Genomic DNA, 22966 nt, shown 5'->3' with positions numbered 1-22966 from the left:
ATGTTATTTTATTTTTCCTTAACAACAGAAAGGACTTAATTTAGGCTAATCTTGTGTAAGTCTATGTAGGCCTGCATAGGCCACTCAATTACATGACACAATGCAAAATAACCCTCCCAAAAAGTTCTCAAAAAGAAACTTATGGAATAACACAGACTCATCTATATTCATTTGGACTAGGTCTATTCATGAGCCTATTGTAAGCCAGTGTTTTAACAATATGAAGATTAACCCGTTGGCACGGCATTATACATGTGCTATTACCAGAGTGGCAATGACCAAGTCATAGTGTATTACTGAAGGCCCTGTGTTTTGTCATATTAGTGTAGTACTATGGTAGTTCACTTTTCAATTAGTCAGTAACTATTGCAGCGTAAGCGTTTCACTGGTGGAACGGCGTGCATTATGGGGCTATGATAACTTGTCAGACAGAAACAGGGGCATGGGATCAAAAAGGGACTCAGTTGAGGTACAGAAATGATTATCAAACAGGGCAACTGCCAGCTGACAGCCTGGAACAAAATAACCTGCAAAGACCCCCCTCAATACATACACAGTAATGCGAACCCTGAGCACCATCTTTCTTTTGGCCAAGCAAATCTCACCCATGCCTAATAAAAAAGATATCAGTATGCTATTATGGCTTAAAACAGTGGTGCTCAAACTGTGGTACGCATACCACTGGTGGTACTTTAGACATCTCTGGTGGTGCTTGGAAGAATTCATTTTTTGTGCATTCATCTGAAGCCTGATCAAGTTGTTGCTGTCTAAAATGTCTCTTTGGTCTTACATTTTGTAGGCCTAATATTGAACTGTATGAATCTGAAAACACAATGCAGAATAATACAATGCAAGCAAGACATTTAAAAACAAATTTGCACTGAATGTGACCGTAGCTGTTGATGCCGTTATGAACCTCTCCTGTATTGACTGGCAAAAGTGAATATGGAAGGCCTTTGCTGCGATATTCTAATGTTGGTTGTCAAGGTGGTACTCGGAGGGCTCAATACTTTCTCGGGTGGTACTTCACACAAAAAGTTTGAAAACCATTGATCCAAAAAAAGATCCAAACGTGATCATTTGGAAAAACACAAACCATCTTAAGAAACATGGAAATGTATTATTATTGTTTCAGGCATTGGTATAAGCTCTTTATTAAAGTATGCTAGTGTGACCAACTGAGATAATTTCATTTCATTTATTTTTTATTTCAATTCCAAGTAGCGATTTGCAAATGTTCCAGATAAAAGTGATCCATCACTTTTGTCGAGCAGAGTGAATGAACAACTGCTGCCTCTTTCTCTCTCTCTCTCTGACACACCTCCACAATGATAACATTTGGAAGGCATGTGGCAGTGGCGCTAAACAACCCATTATTCATCATCATCTGCGTCTTCAATGACCTTCCTCATCCACCTTCTCATGCGGAAAAGATGAGTGTAGAACCCGTACTTTCCATCCCGGTCACAGCCCTCACCCCAGGACACAATTCCAATCTGATACCAGCGCTCATCAGTTGGACTCTGCAGAGGACAAGAGAGCAATCATTTCTTCAGGGATTTATGAGAAAAGAAAAACTTTTATGCATCAAGAAATCTCAAACTGAGGCAGCTTTGCCATTTATTAAAGCTCTCCTGAGTTTACTTATCGGTCGCCTGACCAGGGGCAATCTAGAAATGTTTAAACTCTTTAGACAAAGCCCCTGTTACAAATGTCCTATCACCAGATGACAATGGCCAAGACAATGGCCAAGTGGTACTTAAGTCTTTTGATGACTAGTGCAGAGTTCCACTGGTGGAGCAGCGTGTAATTGTATGATGTTAAACATAGTACAGCTTACCTTCATGACAAAGGGACCGCCACTGTCACCCTCACAAGCATCACCTCTGTTACTTTCTTTAGGATCAAATCCTGGAAAATCAACAAGAACATTTCAATCAAATGTTTTTGCATTTAACCCAGGGTGACAGTGCATTTATGGATGTCTGATGTTTGATAACCCAGTGTGATAGTGCATCATGGATAGTTTCTCCAGTGTGACAATGCATTATGGATGTGCAGCAGACATAGAATATGTTTATCATTGTGAAAGGTACTAAGCAATCAGTGTTGAGAAACAATGAGTAAAGAAAAATGCTTATGATCTGCAAATTTGGCAGTTTTCAGGGGGTTAAAAAAGTGAAATAATGCATATGGAACATGCTGGGCCTCCTTTTATGAGGCTGCCATGTGGCAGTCCTTTGGTTAGGATGGGCCTTTTTCGTGTGCCGTCAGACACCTTCAAACTCTGAACATTTCAATGCATTCGAAGCATGTTAAAGTCTCTTTCATCTGATGGTATAAAAACACATTACATAGATGCCACTGTTTTCTGCCTGAAACTGATAGTGGTACATATACAGTATTTGCTTCGCTTCAAAATGGAAGTCGTCTTACATCACAGTGAAAAAGTCTGAACAGGCATCCTGAGCAGTTCCAATTTGAGCGGCTCCTGATGATTTTATTTTACAACGGCCGCCTGGATTAGGTGGCAATGACATAGTTTAAAAAAAGATGCCATGGAAAAATGCCAGCTAATTATTGTAGAATATGAAATAATTAGGAATCCAATTTTGTAAAATATACAGTAGGACAGGTTATTTACAGTTGAACTGAAAGGAGAGAACTTCCCACAATGTAAAAATCGAACAAAAGAAATTAGTGAACACTCACCACTACCGTTAAGCATTAACAGCAGGCCAATACATTAAAACAGATATTAAATCTGTCTCCAATGATATGTGAAAGAGCAATTATTATTAGATATGCACCGTGTTGTGATATGTGCTGTAACAAAAATAATTTGGGCATCTTACCGGCACAAAACATGTTGTCAGTGATGCGAATATTAGTAGACTTCCGACAAGTCTCCTGATCAGCGATAGGCAGCTGGATCTGCTGGAGAACGGATGGGTGTGCTTTTGGAGTGGAGGACCAGGTCTCAAATAGATTACCCCAACCTGTTACACGACCCTTAAATCCAACATTCATTAAACTAGAAAGGAATAGAGAAAACATATTATTTCCATAATGTATTTAAAATATATATTTAAATATTTTGTCTTTATTTAGAAACGACAGTCAAGATGGTGACAGGAAATGAGTGGGAGAGAGAGATGCCGGGTTGGGACATGATCCATTCCAGATTCGATCCCCAGTCCCCATACATAAGGGTGCATCCAATTTATGGCACAGTGTGTAAGGGCAATGCAAATATAGATAGATTTAAACGTTTTTCAGAACCTTTTTTCTTAACCTCTAAAGTCTGGGAAAATTCTGGAATATTCCACTCACTCTGAGGCCACCTGTCTGGTGGGGAGGCAAATTGGATGAATTCTATCTGTGAAGTCAATAGGCCTCCTCATATGTAACAGAGCAATGTCTCGGTTGAGATTTTCTCTCCAGTTGTACTTGGGATGGACAATAATTTTATCAAGGGCAGCAATCTTCTCAATGCCTCTCTCATACCTGAATAATGTAAAAAAAAGTGAACAACAAACCATGCAGAACAACTGTGACTCAATGACAAAATAGACAGACAGGACTTAATCCCAGATAAAGTGAAATAAGACTGCATCCAAGATAGACAATTCAATAGCAACTCGAATCTGCAGCCTTTTTGACCAGAGACCAGATAACAGCTAACTTTACAGGAAATGGGCTTACTTTGAGCGAGAGTGCTTGCCTATTCGAACAAGAATATCATTGATGGTGAAGTTCTTGTTCCAGGGTGGGTAGAGGATACAGTGAGCCGCGGTGAGCACCCACTCGTTACTGATCAAACTAGCCCCACATAGCAGCTCTTGCGGATCACGCTTGTACAGCATCACCTGCCTGTCAGCAAAACATGGAACAATGTCATTACTCATATACAAGTCAATAAATAGGTTGAGCAATTAAACATAATAAGTCAAACAGCTCCACATAAATAGGTAATGACACTGTACGCTTATGGACTAATGTTATGCATTGCAGTACAAGACTACTCCGTGATTGGGTTGAAGGACAGCATTGATGTCATGACTGATAACATTTTCTACATTTCTGCGTTGTGAAAAGACATTTCAGTTACAGTTACAGTAACTGAAACATTAACTACAGTAACTGAAACATAGCAAACATTACAGTTTGCTATACTGCTCAATGAGATGCTTTCAATCTCATTGTTCATATGTATAGCTTGCATGTCACTTGTAGTGACAGTAAGGGCATTCTATTCAATTCAATTCAATTCTATTCTATTGTATTCTATTCTGCCCTACTCTTTACATCCTAGAGGGGCCAAATGTGTTTTCACCCATGATGATTTTTTTTCTTTTTACCATGGTGCGCTTCCAATTTCGGCATCTATTCCTTTTACGATTCTCTGTTCACGGTAAGATTCAAACAGCTCCACCTCGCCATCATCAGCTTTTCTCGCGTCTTCGAACAGGGGCCGCTTTCCACACACTGTAAGAGCATTAAGAACACTCGATATTAAGAAAACTCTCCCAAGAGAAGGAGTCTTTGTTTACATTGTTTATCAATAGATGTCTTTTGGTACATAAAAAATGACAGTTGTTTGTCTACACACAGACTGTGATTTGCATCTTGAATAACAACATAAATAAGTCCCAAAGTAATAAAAGTAATCATCTGTCATTTGGATAATGTATGATTTTGACTCACAATGAGTGTGACTAATCTCTTTTATGTCTTCATCACGGATGATTGTTCAGTACATTTGTTGACTTGTACATACCCATCTCTCCTGTGCCAAAACTGCGAGGGCTGAAGAAAGGCTTTTTAGGACCAGGCCTTACAGTCCTCTCCCGTATTTGGGTGATATCCAAATCAGATTCAAGAACATCCTCTGATCAACGATAAACAAAAGGTTACATGTTTTTGACATTTGTGGAAGTATTTCTTGAATGACATTGAAAACTATTAACCATATTTGAAAGAAGTGAACACACTTGATGCTTACAAAAATGACACTGTATGAAGAACACATTTTATAGAACACTGCCTTGTATCCTAATGTACAAGGCAGAAAAATGTCCTGTCTTGATGATTAAGTGCACTGTGCTACATGTTTACTGAAGCAACAAAGTTGGAGGAATCCCATTCTAAGGTAATGAAGTTATTTAGCGAGGCCCTTCTTCACAAATATCAGTCAAATTTGCAGCCTCGCCACAACAGACAGATAACAATATGTATGCAATACAGTAGCCTACACTGTATCACTACTGACCAGTGTTGCAAGATGTGTGATAATTATCGTATGTGTACCATCATTTTGTCTTCTGTGTGATCAATAATGTGAGAAAAACATTCCAAACCATTTGCTTTGGTAATGGTGATATTTTCCCCCTAAAAGCGTCCTTGGGTGTTTTGAAAGGCGCTATATAAAACGAAAGTATTATTATTATTATTATTAAAAGCAATAATTTTGAGGTTTTGGAACGATAGTTCAACATTTCAACATCCCTCTGGCAACACTGTTTCTGACTCAATATCAGCTCCACACTCCAAGTCAACACACTACTGTACAAAGTAGTTTGTTTTTTCAACATTAAGATAAAGTTTCCAAAATCCTACCAGCACTTTGTCATCAACATCATGAACAACAGACGCTATCAATCTATTCTATCTACTTCTTTTGGATTAAAAAGTGTGTGGTGTTTCGGGCGTGATAAGCCCCCCACATTTGGGCTTGCATGCCCATGTCAAGGTCAAGGTCAAGGTCAAGGTAAACTTTATTATCCCTCAGGGGGAAACTCAAGTGGTCAACATTTCACATCTCCTCAGGACATACTACAACACATAGACAGTAGACGCTGGACATACCACATTAAAATAAATAAGGGATAAGAACATTTGATGTAAAATGAAATAACAATAACAATAGGTAAAAACAATAGAAGTAAAAACAGTGCTGTGTAAAAATGCATTAAATAAATAAATTAGGGCAAGTGAGAGAACTAAAGTGCTGAAGTTGCTTTGGGCTTGCTGTTATATAGCCTGATCGCTGTGGGTACAAATGACTTTTGGTATCTTACTGTCCTGATTGTTCTTTGCAGGAGTCTGTCATTTAACCTAGTACTCTTTAAAAACTTTGGGTAAAGGGGATGTGTAGGGTCAGTTAAAATTTGGTCCATCTTTCTTAAAATAAGCTCATTGTACAACTCAACTGCAGATGTCTGGTCAACACCAATCACTCTGCTGGCCGATTTGATGATGCGCTGCAATTTTTTGTGGTCCTGCACATACATATTGCCATAGACACAGATAAGTCCAAATGATAAAATACTTTGTAAAAGTGATTGGTAAAATAATTGAAGAATACTGCACTCTAGTTTAAAATCTTTGAGCTTCCTTAAAAAGAACATTCTCTGTTGCAACTTCTTACATTTGTTTTGTGCACATTGATTAAAAGACATTCTGTCATCCATCTCAATCCCTAGGTACTTATATGATGCGACCCTCTCAATCTGTTCGCCGTTGATCTTAGATGGGGAGATGGACATTGGCTTTTTGCTAAAATCTATCACCATTTCTTTTGTCTTTTTAACATTCACTTGTAAAAAATTGTCTGTGCACCACCTGATAAAACCATCAACCTCCCTATGGGGATGCAAGTTTCCCCATTTCGAGTCCCGCCGGGGTCATTTCCCAGCCCTACCCGTGTCTCTCTTCTGCTCGTTTCCGGTCTCCTCTCACACTGTCCTGTCGAAATTAAGGCCCAAAAAGCCCCCAAAACATACTTTTTAAAAAAGTGTTTCTTAGTGTTTTGGTGTGATCACAGGATGGCTCACACGCCACACAGCGAGTATGTTAATGAGACACACAGTTGGCACAGACAGGTTTGAAAGTGTTAAAACAGGTTGGTGACTATTCCTTTCTAATGCCAACTTAACCATGTACTTGCCACACCAGACACTGGTCTGAAGGGGTTTGTGATGCACAGCCCAAATGCATGCAAATGCAGAGGGACCCAAGTTCAAAGCCTGGGCCATTTCCTATCTCACTCTTCCACTGTCCTGTCATAATAAAAGCCCAATATACATAATGTAGTATAGATAAATAGTTAGTCATCTTCTTACCACACAACTCCAGGTCACAATAGTCCATGGTTTTGTTGGGGTAATCGACATAGCACCACAGTCCTTCAGGGTCGCCATCAGGATTTCGGCAGTAATTTCCCTCGAGTTTAACTTCCTTCAGGAATTCTTTGTCTTTGGACAGTTTGACTGCTTTAGGTGAAGTCCAGGGCAGACATGTGTGACCTTGTACAGTGACAGATTGAGTTCCTGTATAACCTTTGCCAGCATCAGGCAGGCAGTTGGCTTTATTGGTGTAAGTCACAGCCTCTTCCACTTTTTTGGGAACAGGGGCTTGAGTGAATGCTCCCTCTGTTGTCAAAAAAGTAACATAAATAACATTTAGAAATAACCATTCCATACTTATTACATACATTATACATTGTACATTATATGCAGGGCTCAGCCAAAATGGTTGGTACATGTTAATCTTATTAGCCGAACACACACTCATTAATGGGTCAAAGTGGCTTGTAAGTTGGTCTTTTCTACCAGCCACACTGAAATTTCACCAGTATTTGAGTGGTTGGCTGGTGTTAATTTAGAGCCCTGATTATATGTGTTTTGTGTGATTGTGAATTTGTCACACACCAATCCATAAATTGTGGTCTTAAAGTGATAATGTCCCATTTTTGAAAATAAGCTTATTTTATACCTGTCCTTCAGTTACATGATTGGGTTCTACCTTTCTCCTGTACTTCTGGCAGTGCAAATGTTACCTCCATGCAAGCAGCTAACATTGAGTCCTATGAGACAAGCTGGTGGCTAACTGGTAGTACAGGAGAAAGGTAAAACTCCATAATTTAACTCAAGGGGAGGTTTAATATGAGCTTATTTCTAAAAATGATGCAGTATCACTTTAAGAGCATACTGTACAAACACTTGTCACACTAGTCAATATCGTGATGTCATGGTTCAAGGTATCATATGAAATTTTCAGAATTCAGAATTTGTGCTGCCTATTCACAAATATTCTGTGGCTCCATCCATTTCGAAATATTTACAATGACTTGCAAATTGCAAACTGCGAATTGCAAATTTCACACATGAATGACTGGAGCTTCTCAATGTCTGCCATTTTGAATTACCAGTCATAGATACTGTTGGCTGCAAAACGCACTGTACTTTGAGCAGACCCGTAAGTACTAGTTAAATATTAGTTATGAAAGTATATACAGTTGAAACCAATCAGAAGTTTACATATATTATGTAAAGACAAACACATTTTTTCCTAATTCTGTGACTTCAAATCAAACAAATTGTCTGTGTTTACATACTGTAGTGAATAGGCAGCATAATTATAGGAAATAAATTACTAAAATTACACTGGACCTTCAAGAAAAGGTAAAAAGTAAAAAGGTGAACTGATTTTGTGTGTAGATTCTGCATACCATGAACAAAAATAAAAATAAGTTAATTTTGTGTGTGTGTGTGTGTGTGTGCGCGCGTGCGTGCGTGCGTACCACAGCTGGGGACACCACAGCCCTCTCTTCTCACATCTGGGTCACGTGTGAAGCACCAGGGTCCCTCTGGACTCTGGTCAGGATTTCGGCAATAGTTTACCTCTAATGTGGAATCAAGGGAAGCATTGAATTCCCTGCAAAAAAACGAGTGGAGAGGACACAAAGATGAATGCACTCTATTTGGCAACATACAAACGATAAGTGAAGTTTTGTGAGACCTTCGTCTGAACAATTTATAAATGAGTAAATACAAGAGGTGTATTCAGTAGAGGTACAGCTGCTACGGATATAATTACAAAACCAGTACTATAGTGTTACATAATTGAAACTATGTAATATCATGCTACTAGCATGTAACACCATACTACTAGTGTTGTAATTACACCTGTAACAGTACTTTTTTATTTATTTATTTTATTTGACCTTTATTTTACTAGAAAAAATAAACCGTTGAAATGAAAAATCTCTTTTACAAGAGCGTCCTGGCCAACTGGCAGCACAAGTTAAAAAAATACATTTCAGTTCCATAAAATAATAACAAATCAAATAAAATAACAAATCAAGTATAACAGATGAAGTCAATATCTACACCTACTTCATACTGTACATCTCTGGTCAAAACTGGTATGAAGTGCTTGTACATACGTTATTTTGTGAGGAAAGTTGCTGCTCCAATACTGACATATTTTTCCACTGGAAGTGTAAGCTACGGCAGAACTGTATGACTCTCCAAGCCCATTGGCGCAATCACCCGTTTCTGCACATAAAACATAGTATTTCTTCAGTAAACTATTTGGGTGTAATTGTTAATAGAAGTGAAAATGACTTTTAAAATGACTTTATTTACCATTCAGGCATGTTCTGAGAGTGCTTATTGATGCCTCATCTCTTGCCAATGTTGTGCCCTTACAACCTGTGAAATATCCACAGCACCTTTGGTAAATCCATGTATTGGTGGTGTTGCAGGATTTGGAAATTGCAAGATTGTATTACTGATTGTATTACTGAGAAATATTGAGTAATAAATCAAAATCAACAAACAAAACACTGTTCTGGGAATAGTTGTGATACTGCGCTATATAAATACATGGGTAACACTTTATTTTAGAGACACATCTATTAGCACTAATACATACAATGTCCATGTTGTATTTTACTTTGTATTGTATTATTTTATACAGTTTTACTTAATTGTATAGTTTTACTTATCTTTACACTATTCCATATTCAGATCACCTTAATAATAAATCAAATAATTGATATAATTTCAACAAACAGCTTACCCAGGTACTTCCACCAAAAGACAGCCTAAATGCAAAGGGGAAAAGGGTCAAAGACCATATCAATTCATTAGTCATAGTATTATCTTGTATTATCTCAACAACACATTCCAACAGAAATAACTGAAGATAAAGTGATGTTTTCTGTTGTCTCACCGTTGGATCGGGTTGCTCAAAGACTTCTCGAGCCTCCTCATGATCGCATATCTCCTCCAGACACTCGCGCTCCAGGTTCCCTGGCTTCATCTCCTCCAAGAAAGAATTTGCTCGCCTCTGTCTAATAAAAACTTCAGAGGCTCTTTGGGAGTTGAGAAAGACTGACAACAACAACAAAAAAGAAAGCCAAATTTCTGCTGTGTCAACATCTGCTATTTCCCAATAAATTTCATGTCAAAAGTTAGTAATACTAAAAGTTTTCTTTGCTTAGGAATATCCATATGAATGTTTTAGGATTTTGTGTCTTACCATCTCGGCCCATGACTTGAAGCACGGAGCTGGCGAAGAGGTAAAGGAGCAGGCATACTGGCACTCCAGCCATTTTGAAATGTGGTTGACGAACAAGGAGAACTCTCCCAAACCACCATAAGACCCTGAACCCCTTCGCGTCCCAATGCTTACATGCAGCCTCTCCACTCACATACAGAGAGAGGCTGCTGATTGGTTAATATTTAACTTCTAGAGCTTCATGACCTGAGGCATCATTGAGATGAGTGAAGACTAATTAGGCAACAAACAACATTGAATATTAATACTGATGTGATGTCATCTGTTTATTGTTTCAGAAATTTTCAAATTTAATCAACAAATCCATTTAATCATAAAAATGTTTTAACATCAGCAAGGAGTTTTCAAACCGGTTTCCAGCTGACTCTTTGCAGTATTTAGTATTATCCATCACAACACATTACTGGTACTGGTTTACATGTCTTCACTTTAACACGAAAAACTAGCCATTTACTCAGCTTAGTCATCAAAGCGTTAACTGAATGGTTGGTCATTGACTTGTCCTGGACATCTAAATATTTGTTGCCAAATATTGAAAAACTCATGGCTGGTAGTGCATGACTCAGTTCAGTACGTATCAGAACTGCAGACGCAATTGGTAGAAAAACATCGGCATGAAACTGGGAATTAAGATCCAGAATTTATGACAGCAAAATGAGCACAGTAGCGAAAAAAGTCCACAATGTACAGTAATCTGGGTCTGTCTGTAAAATTGCGTAAAACTGTGTTTGTCTAAATCCAAAATAGCAACAGGAACAATCAGTCAAACCTTAGACAAAATATTTGTATATGTTGTATATATTGTGTAATTTAAGCCTTTGCATTCTTTTCTTCATTGAGTCAATTCCATTATGCGCTTTACAGGAGACATTTCACTCTGAAGTTACAAGGTTCAACTCACCAATGTCAATATTGGCATTCAACTCACTTCAATCACAGCTGAAAGGATCAGGGAGTATCAGAGAGTAAACCACAACTTCACAACTTGTACCTTCATAAATACTAACTTTACAAAAAACAATGGTATATCTTATCTGCTAGGAGGAATGGACATATCTTTGCACCCTTACATGGAATACACTTTTATATTACAATCCTGATTCTATTTCAATAGTTTCAGCCACAGAATGGAGTGCATCCTCTTCCTGTAGAATCACAATATTACTATGTACTTCCTGGTATTGTTGATCTTGTAGCATTACGCATTTTGGTGGCGACTCAGACACAATTATCTCAATGACATCCTCATTTATCTGGATTCTGCTGGCACCTTGCTCAGTCCCATTCTCCATCAGAACCATGCCCTCGTGGAAGTCCCCAGAACTGAGAATCACCTCCTCAGTGTGAGGAACCACCGCCAGCTCCTGAACAGCCTGGACGTACATCAGTGTTGGGCCATCACAGGCTTTCTCAGCGTCCATGCCCCACGTGTTCATGACACACCTCTGTGCTTTCTTTCGAGGTCGTCCTCTAACCGGGGCTGCGTGACTGGTCTCCTGAGCCTCCTCCAGTGTTTCGTCCAGTTTATTCTTGTGAGAGAGCTGGTGACGGATGAGGCTCTGCATGAGAGTGTAGCCCGCGCCACAGTCCTGGCACTTGTAAGGCTTCTCGTCCAGATGTGACTTCATGTGTCTCCTCAGCTTGGTGGCCATGGTGTAGGCCTTGCCGCAAACGCTGCACTTGTGAGGCCTGTCGCCGGTGTGTAGCCGTTCGTGGGCCCGAAGTGTGTGGGGGTCCCTCAGCGCCTTTCCACAAACGGTGCAGAGGTACACCTCCCCAGTGTGGGAGATGAGGTGTCGCCGAAGCTCGGGCACTTGTGAGAAGCACTGCTCGCAGTAGTCGCACTTGTAAGGCTTTTCGCCCGTGTGAATGCGCAGGTGGCCCAGCAGGTTACCACGTTGGCGGAACGTCTTGCCACAGTGCGGGCACGGGTACGGGCGCTCGCCCGTGTGAAGCCGCATGTGGTTCCTCAGAGAGCCCGAGTTGGCCAACTCCTTGTCACACTCTGGACACTTGATCTTCGGAGGCTGGACGTTCAGCTCCTTGGCCCTGTGTGCCTCTCTGTGGATGCGGAGGGAGGGGCGGCGAGCAAAGGCCTTGCCGCAAATGTCACAAACAAACGGTTTCTCCCCAGTGTGCAAGACCTCGTGCTCCTTGAGGTCTCGTTTTAAGCCATAGCGCTTGTCACACTGTTGGCACTTGTAAGGCCTCTCGCCTCTGTGCATCAGGAGGTGGGCGCGGAAACTCTCCTGAGAGCTGTAGTTTTTGCCACACTCCGTGCATAAGTAGGGTTTCAGGTCCGAATGGGTGAACTTGTGCTTCTTCAGGTGGCAGAGCTGAAAGAAGCTCTTGTCACACTGGTCGCATTTGTATCTTCTCTCCCGCACGTTAAGCTGGGACGGGTTGGGGTTTGATATCTGAGAATCTGTCTTTGTGTCTTCCTTCAACTCATCGTCGGTTTTCGAACCTGCCTCCTGTGCAGCATTTCCATTGTCTGTGCGATTTTCAGACAATTCCTCTTTCACTTGTTGCTGCAGGGTCCTTACCTTGCGTTCATGCAAGCGCTTGTGGATACGACTGACAAGTGTGTGGACCTTCCTTGGCTTTGACGCAAGGCGGGAGCTGGATCTTACAGTCTGAGTCTGACTTTTTTCTGCTGTGGTAAGTTCAGATAGCGGATTAGAGTTCAAGGAGGGTGCTTCAACAATTTGTGTATTGACACCATCTGTAGTGTTACTTTCTGAAATGCCTTGTTCATCTTCTTTTGAGTGACAGGTCTGTTTGGTAGGTAGTGGTGTCCTTTTCCGTCTGCTATGAAGTTTACTTGTTCGTACTGGAACCTTGCCGGTGTCTTTCTTTTCATTTCCCGGTGCGGGTGAGACTTTGGGGCTCTTCAGAGGAAGTGATGCCGTGGATCTATCGTCCCCAGTCAGGCCCTCATTCTCTGTTGGGCATGAAAAGCACATATTGAAGAACGTCAAGCCAATGCCATAGATGCCAATGTAATGTAATGTAGAGGCCACTATTTACGGTGTCTGATAGATCTGTTGGCTAATAAGAATGGTTTATTAATTGTTGATTGGGCATATACCTATATGTGGGTGGGAGACGTGACGCCTTGATTTTTCGTAACATTGGTTAAAAACCCACAAAACTGTTATTTTTCCTTTAAAAAACAAATGTCAATGAAAGAAGATGTGGTACATTATGTTTCATATTAGTCTTAGATGAGAAGAAACATTTTTGTTAAGATGTATGTAAAGGTTTATATGTCAAATATCCTGCGGTGTGACTGTAACATTAATGAAACCTGGAATATAACATATATATAAATTAACCAACAACATTTTGAATAATGTATGAAGCATTTGGCATGGTTGCATAAATATTAACTTTATATTAAGATATGTGAATGTGAAAAAAACTCAAGACAGTAATATTAACTACAAGTTCAATTTCGTAACACAAATTGCGTCCTGTGGGGTGACATGTATGTCAATGTTTGTGAATGGGCAGCTGCAAGGCCAACTACAAGGGTCTGAAAGACTGGCTCCTAACCAGTCAGTACCTCAGTTATTGGAGAGTGCTGTGGAAGTTTAAGGTGACTCTTAACCTCTTAATATGTCTTCATATTGCAATCTTTCTGTCACGCAATGCTTAGGTTCATTTTATGGTGTCCTGTGGTGTGACTGGTCTTATAGAAGGAAATAAAGTTTTTTATAAATGAAAACACATATTAAGATTAAACACAATATCAGTATCAAGTTAGCATGAGCTCAGATGTCAGTTATGTATACAAAAGGATTAAAATGGCCATAATGCAGTGAATTCCCTGTGGTGTGACTCCATTTTCCTGCGGTGTGACATGCCTATGCAATGTGTTGATGCGGGACACATTTTCCCAAAAATGGCAAAAATAAGGTGAAATTCCACAGACCAAGTGCTTTATTTTTTTCTATTTTTTCCAATTTTTATCCATCATTTTTTTCAGGAATTTGAAAAACTTTTTTTTTTTTTTGCATTACGCCCTTAAACATCAACCACCCATGTGCATACATTTATAGATTAATTAAAATGGCATGGCACAGTTTCTACATTTATCAACTAACATTAAAATGGATAAACGTAATATCTGGGTGGCTTTTGTTCTACCCTCTCCACTCCAGTTGTAGATTTTGCAGCTGGTGTTCCAAAATCAAAACCAGGTTTCTAATCAATATCTGAGCCGTTCAAACAGACATTAGTACTCAGGTCAAAAGTCCTCTTGTATCCTAGACACCAGCAAGATAAGCATTGCCATTACAATCATTTATCTTTCAATGGACAGAAGAAACCATTTTTTAGCTGATGACTTCATTTGGAAAAAACATCTTTGGAACACATTAGGGATTACATTTAGTATTGGGCACCCTTAGATAGTCTTTGAAGCTAGTTTAAGGTAACTAAGGAAGCTTGCTCTATATCATGTGTTTTGAAATGACTATTTTAATACAGTATATTGTGTAACCATTTGTTTTATACCAAGTAACCAATGTGTATCATACTGTACCTGGAGATAACTCTTCCTGCTCTTTGCTGTTCAGAGGCGGCTGTTCCTCATCTCCTAATATGGAGTGTGCTTCCTCCTGGCTGTGTTCTTCTGGTCCGAGCGCTGACCTGTCCACACACGTGCCTGATTCCACAACGTCCTCATTCTCATTCTCCTCTAGCCAAAACCGCAGCTCAGTGCCTGGGCTGACATTCGCACAGGCCTGCAGGCACAGTTTTCCATTGACTTCATGCACCTCAATGTTCTGCTCCTCCTTGCATTGTGCATTGCAAGCAAACCTGGAATAGATCGATAGCAGAACATTCAAAAAAGTGATGGGATTCTAAATTAATTTACAGTGAAGCAGAAAAGAAAATGGTAAATGACCAAAAGTGAGATAGAGGTGGGACATTATATCTGATAGTGAAAAAGCTGTAGCTGCTTCAACTATTGGTACACCAACTATACATGGGTTCTCAGTGTTTATCAACATGATGTTATGAGGAGGGGCAAGACACTGGCAGCCAACCACGTGAGCTAATTTTTTGACCGACAGCGCTTTCCAACAATCAGAGGTTGAGTTGTGCGCAGCTAGATTCGCGCAGTCAGGTTATAAACAAAATTTAGAACCCATGTATACCAGTTCCCCAAAATTTAGAACCCATGGATACACACCTCAACCAGTACAAGCGGTCTGACAGCTGCAGCCTGGAAGAACTTAAACAAGTGTCTTCTCCAAGTTTCTGGTATGGACGAAATACAGGGGGAAATTATAAAATAAGGACATTAAATACAAGAGTTGTCATTTCATTTCAGAGTAATTCAAAATAATGACAGATTATTCTTGACAGCCCACCTCTGTGTTGTCCTCAGCATTGTCTTCCTCTTCCAGGCGCAGGACTGTGCCTCTTTGTAGTGGTTGGCCCACACACCACAGCCCAAACTGACCGTCATTCGCCAGAGATGGGCCCAGAGTCAGACCACGAGGAACAGCACTCAAAACACCGTGGAGGGATTCTGGGTTCAACTCTGACTTCTTCATGTAGTGGACTGGTCCTCTGCACCTGAAGTACATTGAAAAGTGGAATGAGCGAACCACGTACAAGATATAGCCTAATACAAGAGTGTAGCCTCTGTGTGTGTGTGTGTGTGTGTGTGTGTGTGTGTGTGTGTGTGTGTGTGTGTGTGTGTGTGTGTGTGTGTGTGTGTGTGTGTGTGTGTGTTGGTAAATTGGTAATGGGGGGGGGGGGGGGAAATGACACTTCAGTTTTGTTTTTACACACAAAAATGCATGTCTAATTAAAGATGCAACAGGGTTAGGCAGGCTACTGGTGTTGGTGAAACACACCCCTCTCTCCCTGTGTTCATGAGGCGATTAACCATGAGCGCACAAGGGTTGATTGGCACATTTCTTGTTCACTAACCCACCACAATAGTAGTTAAAAGGCTTTGTTGGAAATACAGGCCCTATGATTAAATTAGCGTGGGCATAGTTGAAAATAGATCATCAACCAATGTTTTTCGTTGACTATTCTACTTGACAGGTAGGGCATGTGAATTAGCTAGGACTAGAACTACCTAATCTCTAAAAGGCATAGTGCTGGTGAAGCAAAAGCTCTTTGTCTACAAAAAAATACATATTAAATTAGCCCATGTTGATGCTGCTCTAGTGTTGGAATCATACACGGGCTCGACTGCATTTACACGAGCAATTGTTTAATCTGTTCAGCTCCATACTCAGTCTAACAACGACGTAAGGATAATAAATTCTGAACCAACTCAGGGATATGTTTCCTCAATGCCTTGGCCAGTTGAAGCTCAGCGATGTTATTCCAGTGAAAACTCCGGGTATGTCATCTTTCTCCACCATCAATATTTCCGGAAGTTTGTGGTTACAATGTGTCGCAGTATTACACTTCCCCTGGAATTAATTGCTCGTTGTAGGTGGGCAGCTAAAATGTATTCTTTCCACATTCATATATATCGCTGATAACATGCGAATATGTATGGATGTAAAGTTCTTACTGTTGCAACATTGTACAGCACAAAACTCTTTCGGTATCTGACGCGGAACAATGTTGCATTGGCGTTTTATCAACGGAGTGTATTTTGGAAAGCTCCAGTGGCGCAATCAGTAAATTTGGAAAGTGCCCCACCTACAGGGCTTTGCTGGATACAACACAGGTTGATACAGACCCAAGGGATTTGAATAAAATGTACAGTATTGCATTACGATGATATAATAATCACCTGAGTCTAAAACTTGGACAATTTGCAAAGTATTGGCTGGCGATTTTCTAAACTTAGATAATGTCTCGTTTCGTTATGTTAATATGAAGTGGTTCATTCAGTTATCAAAATCATAGCCTAGGCTATGTAGGCCTATCCCTGGTATTCCTAGATGAAAACAAATAATAATAAAATAACAACAATAATAATAATAATAATAATAATAATAATTATTATTGTTATTATTATTATCATTGTAATTATTATTATTGTAGTTGTTGTTGTTGTTGTCATAAACACATTGTTTTGGCCTGGAGTAAAGCATTACAAATCATTTCGTTTAGTTTGAAAACAGTATAATCATGGAATGCTGCAAGGTTTGTGTGTTTTGCTTCCTATATATTCATTCCAAAGGTTTGTCCGATTGTTGTCCTCAAGCCAGCTTTGTAAAGGTCGTATCTTACAAAGGTAGCATCCCAAAAAGGCAATGCAAAGGTCACTTCACTTCCTCCTTTCCTCCTGATATGACAGCTTGCTACATCTGGAGACTGATGTTCTGTCATGATGAGTTAGGCCTAAACATAATTCAACAGCTAAGCTCCCATACACAGCTCTGTCCAGTATAATACAGTATTTGATCCATAACTTACATGTGGACTGTGGACCATTGTAGAGGGAAGTCCTTGACTTAAGACTCACTGCAGATTTGGGTGTCATAATCGTTTCAAAAGTTACAATTGTTCCATATTACTCATTTAATGAATAAAGTGTAACTGGCTTGATGTTTGTAATTGATTAAATTGTGAGGTTTGTGTCCACCATATGTGCCCTTTGAACAGGTCATTTATTATCCCACAGATGGTTTGCATTGCTTGACAAAACGAAACATGCAGGAAATACAATTGTATTTGCTGAAGAAAGGTCACCCAACACTGACTTTAATTTATTGAAAGAAATACATGAGAGGTTATCCATGACAATGATTATATTGAATATAGATATGAAAATGTTATGAACATACTGTATACTTCACTAACACGACACCCCATTTGGGCAGCGAATCTGCATACGTCAGTGATCATATTTTACGCTTCTCTCAGTGCCTGTGACCTTGGTAGCATGTTGGTTCCCCTTCTTCCTTAGGCACAGCTCCTGACAGGAGAGCAGGCAGGAGGGCTCCTGTTACATAACAGGCTGCTCGGCAACAGCCCTCACTATGCAGGACCGCTGCAAGGTACTGGGGGTCCTAGGCAAAGACAGACTTCAGACCCTTTTCTTTTCTTCAAACTACTTCGGAGGGCCCCCCTCAAGTGAGATTCCGATTGAACCAGTCATTATAGGGGCCCCCTTTCAGCTGGGGCCCCAAGGGAATTGCCTAGTTTTCTTGCTTGATCGACAGGTCTGTATGACTGCTGGAGCTTGTTGTTCCCTGCAGGGTGGGGACAGGAGCAAAGCGTCTGCGGTCTTCGGTTGAGATGCTCAGACAGAAAAATCCACTATTTGTTATTTTTTCCACATGTTTATAAGATCATATAAATTTGTCAAATTGTATCTATGTAATTCAGAATTATTTTGGTGTTGAAGTACTGCAGCACACATAGGCTAGCCTATATGTATTCCATAGGCTACATCTTGGTCTTGGAATGTGAATTTAATTGGTATGGTAGAAAGCATACCATAATTGAATAGCACTAAATAGCAAGAATGAAATTTAGAGCTGACATTTTAAGTTATTTTAACCCATTGTGTCCTGGAGCGACATATACGCTGCATTCGGGTTCTTGGGATTTGAGCTGTTTTATTACAAATGTGGGTATGATAGAGCTGAATTAATACATAGTACAAAATTAAGGTTCTAGCTTTTAAATGTAACTTGTCTAATGTTTCTATGTGCTTCGGAGACTGAGATATTTAGGTTTGAATAGGGAGAGGGCACCTTTTCCCAAAAAGGGCTTAGGCTAAAATGGGTTAAGTGTGTAATTATGGTGTGTTTTGTCTTGACTTATAATGCCATATTTGAAATGGGAATTTATTGGTTAATAATATATGGAATATATCAGGTGCCATTCGGGGATGCTCCTTGCACGGGTGAGGCATACATGCAATTTCGTTGTGTGCCGTGTGCAGTGTGCACTTGTGTGCTGTGGAGTGCTGTGTCACAATGACAATGGGAGTTGGAGTTTCCCAGTTGGGCTTTCTTTCGGAAGAGGCATATCATTGTGGCTGTGAGGACTATCTACCCGCATGAAGAGAGATATGATAATGAATCCAGCAGAATATTTGATCATTGGAGGTCATTAGAGGTCATTATTACATGCACTGCAGGCATGAAATAATGAGACAGGTGTGTTTTTATTTGGATGTAATGTAACAGAGCCAGCTTTCTGAGCTACTCTTGATTCTGATTCAGAATTGAACAGAACAGATTTTTACAATCTCAAATCAATGATAGTACATTATTAAACCTGCAAGAAATCACCCATGCTTTTTGCACGAAGATGTTTTATTAAAATCAATGAACCGGGAAACTGGGGAAAAAAATACCAACCCTTGACTGCACATGCTTGGTTTTATATTAAAAAGAAAACAACTTGTGACGTCTAGTCTACTCCAAGCCAAAGACAGATGTTCATTAAAAAGTAGCTTTTTTTAAAAAAAACTCCAGTAAAAGCAATGCATCACAAGAAGTTTCAAGGATACAAGGACAGTTTATTGGCCACATACATAGAGCCACTTCTGTGAAGCATGCCGTTAAATGCATTGGCCTGTGCAAAAAAAAATGTACTGATGGAGGAAGGGATTATCATCATTAGTAAGTGCTGCTTATTAAGGCATGTTTTATGATGACGCTAGTGTGCTGCCAAGAGAAGATGGGGTGCGTGGGTCTCCTCATTATGATTCCTCCCTTGTCCTTCCCAGTAGTCGAGTTGTAGGGATGGGGGGATGGGGGGATGGCAGTCTCCATTTCTGAAAAAAAGTCAAAATCATCCCTTCTAACCCCCCATCCCTTGTGACATTTCAATACTTAATTTGGAAATAGAACTACCATGCCCCACCGGTTTGATTTTGCAACTCGACTAATGGCTTTTCCTCCACCCTCTGCTCTTATGGATGAAGAGCCCGGCCAAGTCTCTGTGACATCGAGGATGCTTCATTTCTCTAATTGTGTCGAGAAGGGGAGAAAGAAGTGTTTGTGGAATGGTGGTCTTTTTCATTGTTGTTGTCATTGTGGCGGAGTAGGTCTGTGATGATGCAGATGACACGTCCTCTCTGGGAACATGTCAAAACACACCACCCACAAATAACGTTGACAGTTTTTGGCGCTTGTTGTGAGATGGTGGAGGCTGTACAGTATGGCTCATGTGTGGTTATTTCCCCTGAGTTCTCTATCCTCAAGGCACCTATAGTCAATGGAGGACCCAGGGGCTAGGGATGAAGGCAGGAGGAAAGGTGGAAGGGAAGACGGACGCTTTCGGAAATGAGATAAAACATAACCCAATATGCCAAAGAAGCGGCAGGATTCATCATGAGAAGACACTTTCTAGAACAAAGTTATAGTCATTTATGTCAGAATACTGTCATTGATTTTAATGTTGAGGTTTTGGGGCTTGCTGGCCTACAGTCCAGTGATTTTAAAAAGACAGACACAGATAATCTGTTGTACATCTTGACCCTATAGGTACAATCAAGCGTCCATATATGGTGACAGCAAGGCTTTCTAATTCATAGCAGTTTGTTGGTTCTTGCCATTACAAATTGTATTTTGCCATCAAGCGCCGAACAGAGAACTGCAGAGAAAGATTGGGATTCATAAACTAGTGGAGACGAGAGAGAAGTAGCCTCTTCTACTGAACTCAGACACACTCTCCTTTACACTTTACACATATTGTATCCAGAACAGACCAAGGGCACATCAATAATTGACATGTATCTAAGTTTTTGAATAAACATCTTCAGGACACTGACAGACAGTGATCTCAATATCTCTATTGACAGTTCATTTCAAACAATACCATGTAATGTACCGCATACGTATCAATGCTGCAACTATTCCAACACAGAAAGCACATTATAATTGCACATACTCACTGTACATACTGTACATGCACAATACTTCCTGTGAGTATGCATATTTCCTGCAGCAAAATAATTAAGTGTCTCTGGTGTTGGGCAAAGGAATTCACAATCCACAGAGGCCCTACTCGTTGCAGTCATTTAAAAGTCAGTGATTTTAATTTGTGCAGATGGTTAGAGGATAAGAGAAATGGTGAGGCATAAGTGTATGAAGGGATATGGAATCACATGATGCTTTGTATGGGATTAGAGTTGCAAAGTCCAGGCTGCCCATCACCAATTGTCTCTGTCTAGGCTAGGTGTGCAGTGAGCTTCTGTGACGAAACCATTAGGTAACATGAAAATTCATGGTGGTCTGTGAATACATCGTCATCTGTTTCACTGCCCATATGAAAAAGGTCTATAGAAAACTGACACAATGATTAATATAGGCCTATACTGTACACGTCTATGGCACGTACAATATAAGTGGCCCAGTCCTCATTTTCCTCATAGGCCTTTTGAATAAACAGGGAAGAAATGGGATTGAGTGGGACAAAATGGACCTCTGCAGCTAGATTGTACTGTAGGCAGTGTTGGAATGAAGTGATGACTATGAGGGTATGAGCTGGGAGGGGGGTATGCATGAATGAATGTACCCCTGTTATTACTATTTTTCTTAAATTATGGAATTAATGTAATGTAGATATTTATTAAAATTCAAATTCAAATTTCTTTATTAGAGGATAGCCTCTTGAGATAAAAATCTCGTTTTCGAGAGGGTCCTCACTCATTACTGAGTGAATGTGTGTTTGTTTTGGAGGAGGGTGTGTGTGTGTGTGTGTGTGTGTGTGTGTGTGTGTGTGTGTGTGTGTGTGTGTGTGTGTGTGTGTGTGTGTGTGTGTGTGTGTGTGTGTGTGTGTGTGTGTGTGTGTGGGCACGGTGGGGTGCTGTGTGGGTGATGTGAAATTGTTGTGGGAATGCTGGAGGGAGGGATGATAGGGACTTGATAGGACAGGGGCAGTGGGTTAGGACATGCAATGTTTCTGAGCCTGTACCTAATATTTTACTTTTGTCTGTTTTCTTTGCTGGTGTTGTCCTCTTAGGTAGGTTTTTTTTCGGTGCTGCAACCTCCCTGTCTCTGAGACAAATTTCTCATTGGTGGAGACAAATAAAGAAACCTAAACCTAAACCTAAACATATACAGTATAAGTAAGGCACACACACATTCCATGGACTTCAACACAAAACACTGTGCATGGAATGCTAATGTCCACACAAGGTATAAGATATGTATATCAATGTAGGTTTTTTATGTATCTTTTTCTTATGGGTGCTTGGTGATCTGTGTGAATGGGTGCTTGGTGATCTGTGTGAATGTATGCATGGTGATCTATTTGTGAATAAGGTGATTTGTCTGAGTACTGATCGGTTGATGTGATTTGGAAGTAGTTACTCCATTCTATGTGTGCACAGCCAGTTGATTATCTTTGCTGGTTACGAAACGAGTGGTGTTGTTTTCATAGGCACGTATAAAGACAAGATCCTAAGGACAACAAGATCTCCCCAGATATATGAATTATTCATGAGTCCCGTATCTGCCAAAATGGTGAAGGTCATTTGGCAATGTTGCAGAACCTGAAACACAACGTTGGCACAGAGCACCAGAGGTGTCCATCCTCAACCTGGCAAGACAGACTATAATATGAAATGTATAGTCTGGACTTGCACCATAGCCAAAGCTTTGGAACCAACGGACGGCATTGGAACAACGTGTTCGAACTGCGT

At 40.2% G+C, this 22966-nt stretch overlaps 2 protein-coding genes across 2 annotated transcripts; both read right to left on the bottom strand.

Annotated features, from left to right (window-relative positions):
- Window positions 1–1184: 1184 nt before the first annotated feature.
- On the bottom strand, window positions 1185–10489 carry f2 (coagulation factor II (thrombin)). The gene is made up of 14 exons (XM_063188581.1): window positions 10330–10489; window positions 10021–10181; window positions 9868–9892; window positions 9432–9497; window positions 9230–9341; window positions 8585–8718; window positions 7125–7433; window positions 4781–4891; window positions 4362–4488; window positions 3706–3873; window positions 3334–3507; window positions 2856–3034; window positions 1841–1911; window positions 1185–1523 (listed from the first exon to the last, which is right to left on the bottom strand). The coding sequence occupies exons 1-14, from the start codon at window positions 10400–10402 to the stop codon at window positions 1374–1376; spliced, it is 1860 nt and encodes a 619-aa protein (XP_063044651.1). The 5' UTR covers window positions 10403–10489; the 3' UTR covers window positions 1185–1373.
- A 127-nt stretch (window positions 10490–10616) lies between these two features.
- Window positions 10617–16763, bottom strand: znf408 (zinc finger protein 408). The gene is made up of 5 exons (XM_063188580.1): window positions 16676–16763; window positions 15753–15960; window positions 15572–15639; window positions 14918–15195; window positions 10617–13312 (listed from the first exon to the last, which is right to left on the bottom strand). The coding sequence occupies exons 2-5, from the start codon at window positions 15936–15938 to the stop codon at window positions 11457–11459; spliced, it is 2388 nt and encodes a 795-aa protein (XP_063044650.1). The 5' UTR covers window positions 15939–15960; window positions 16676–16763; the 3' UTR covers window positions 10617–11456.
- Between the last annotated feature and the right edge of the window lie 6203 nt (window positions 16764–22966).

The sequence above is a fragment of the Engraulis encrasicolus genome, chromosome 22, assembly GCF_034702125.1.
Source record: "Engraulis encrasicolus isolate BLACKSEA-1 chromosome 22, IST_EnEncr_1.0, whole genome shotgun sequence".
NCBI lineage: Eukaryota > Metazoa > Chordata > Actinopteri > Clupeiformes > Engraulidae > Engraulis > Engraulis encrasicolus.
This window is presented reverse-complemented; position numbering and strand designations above follow the sequence as displayed.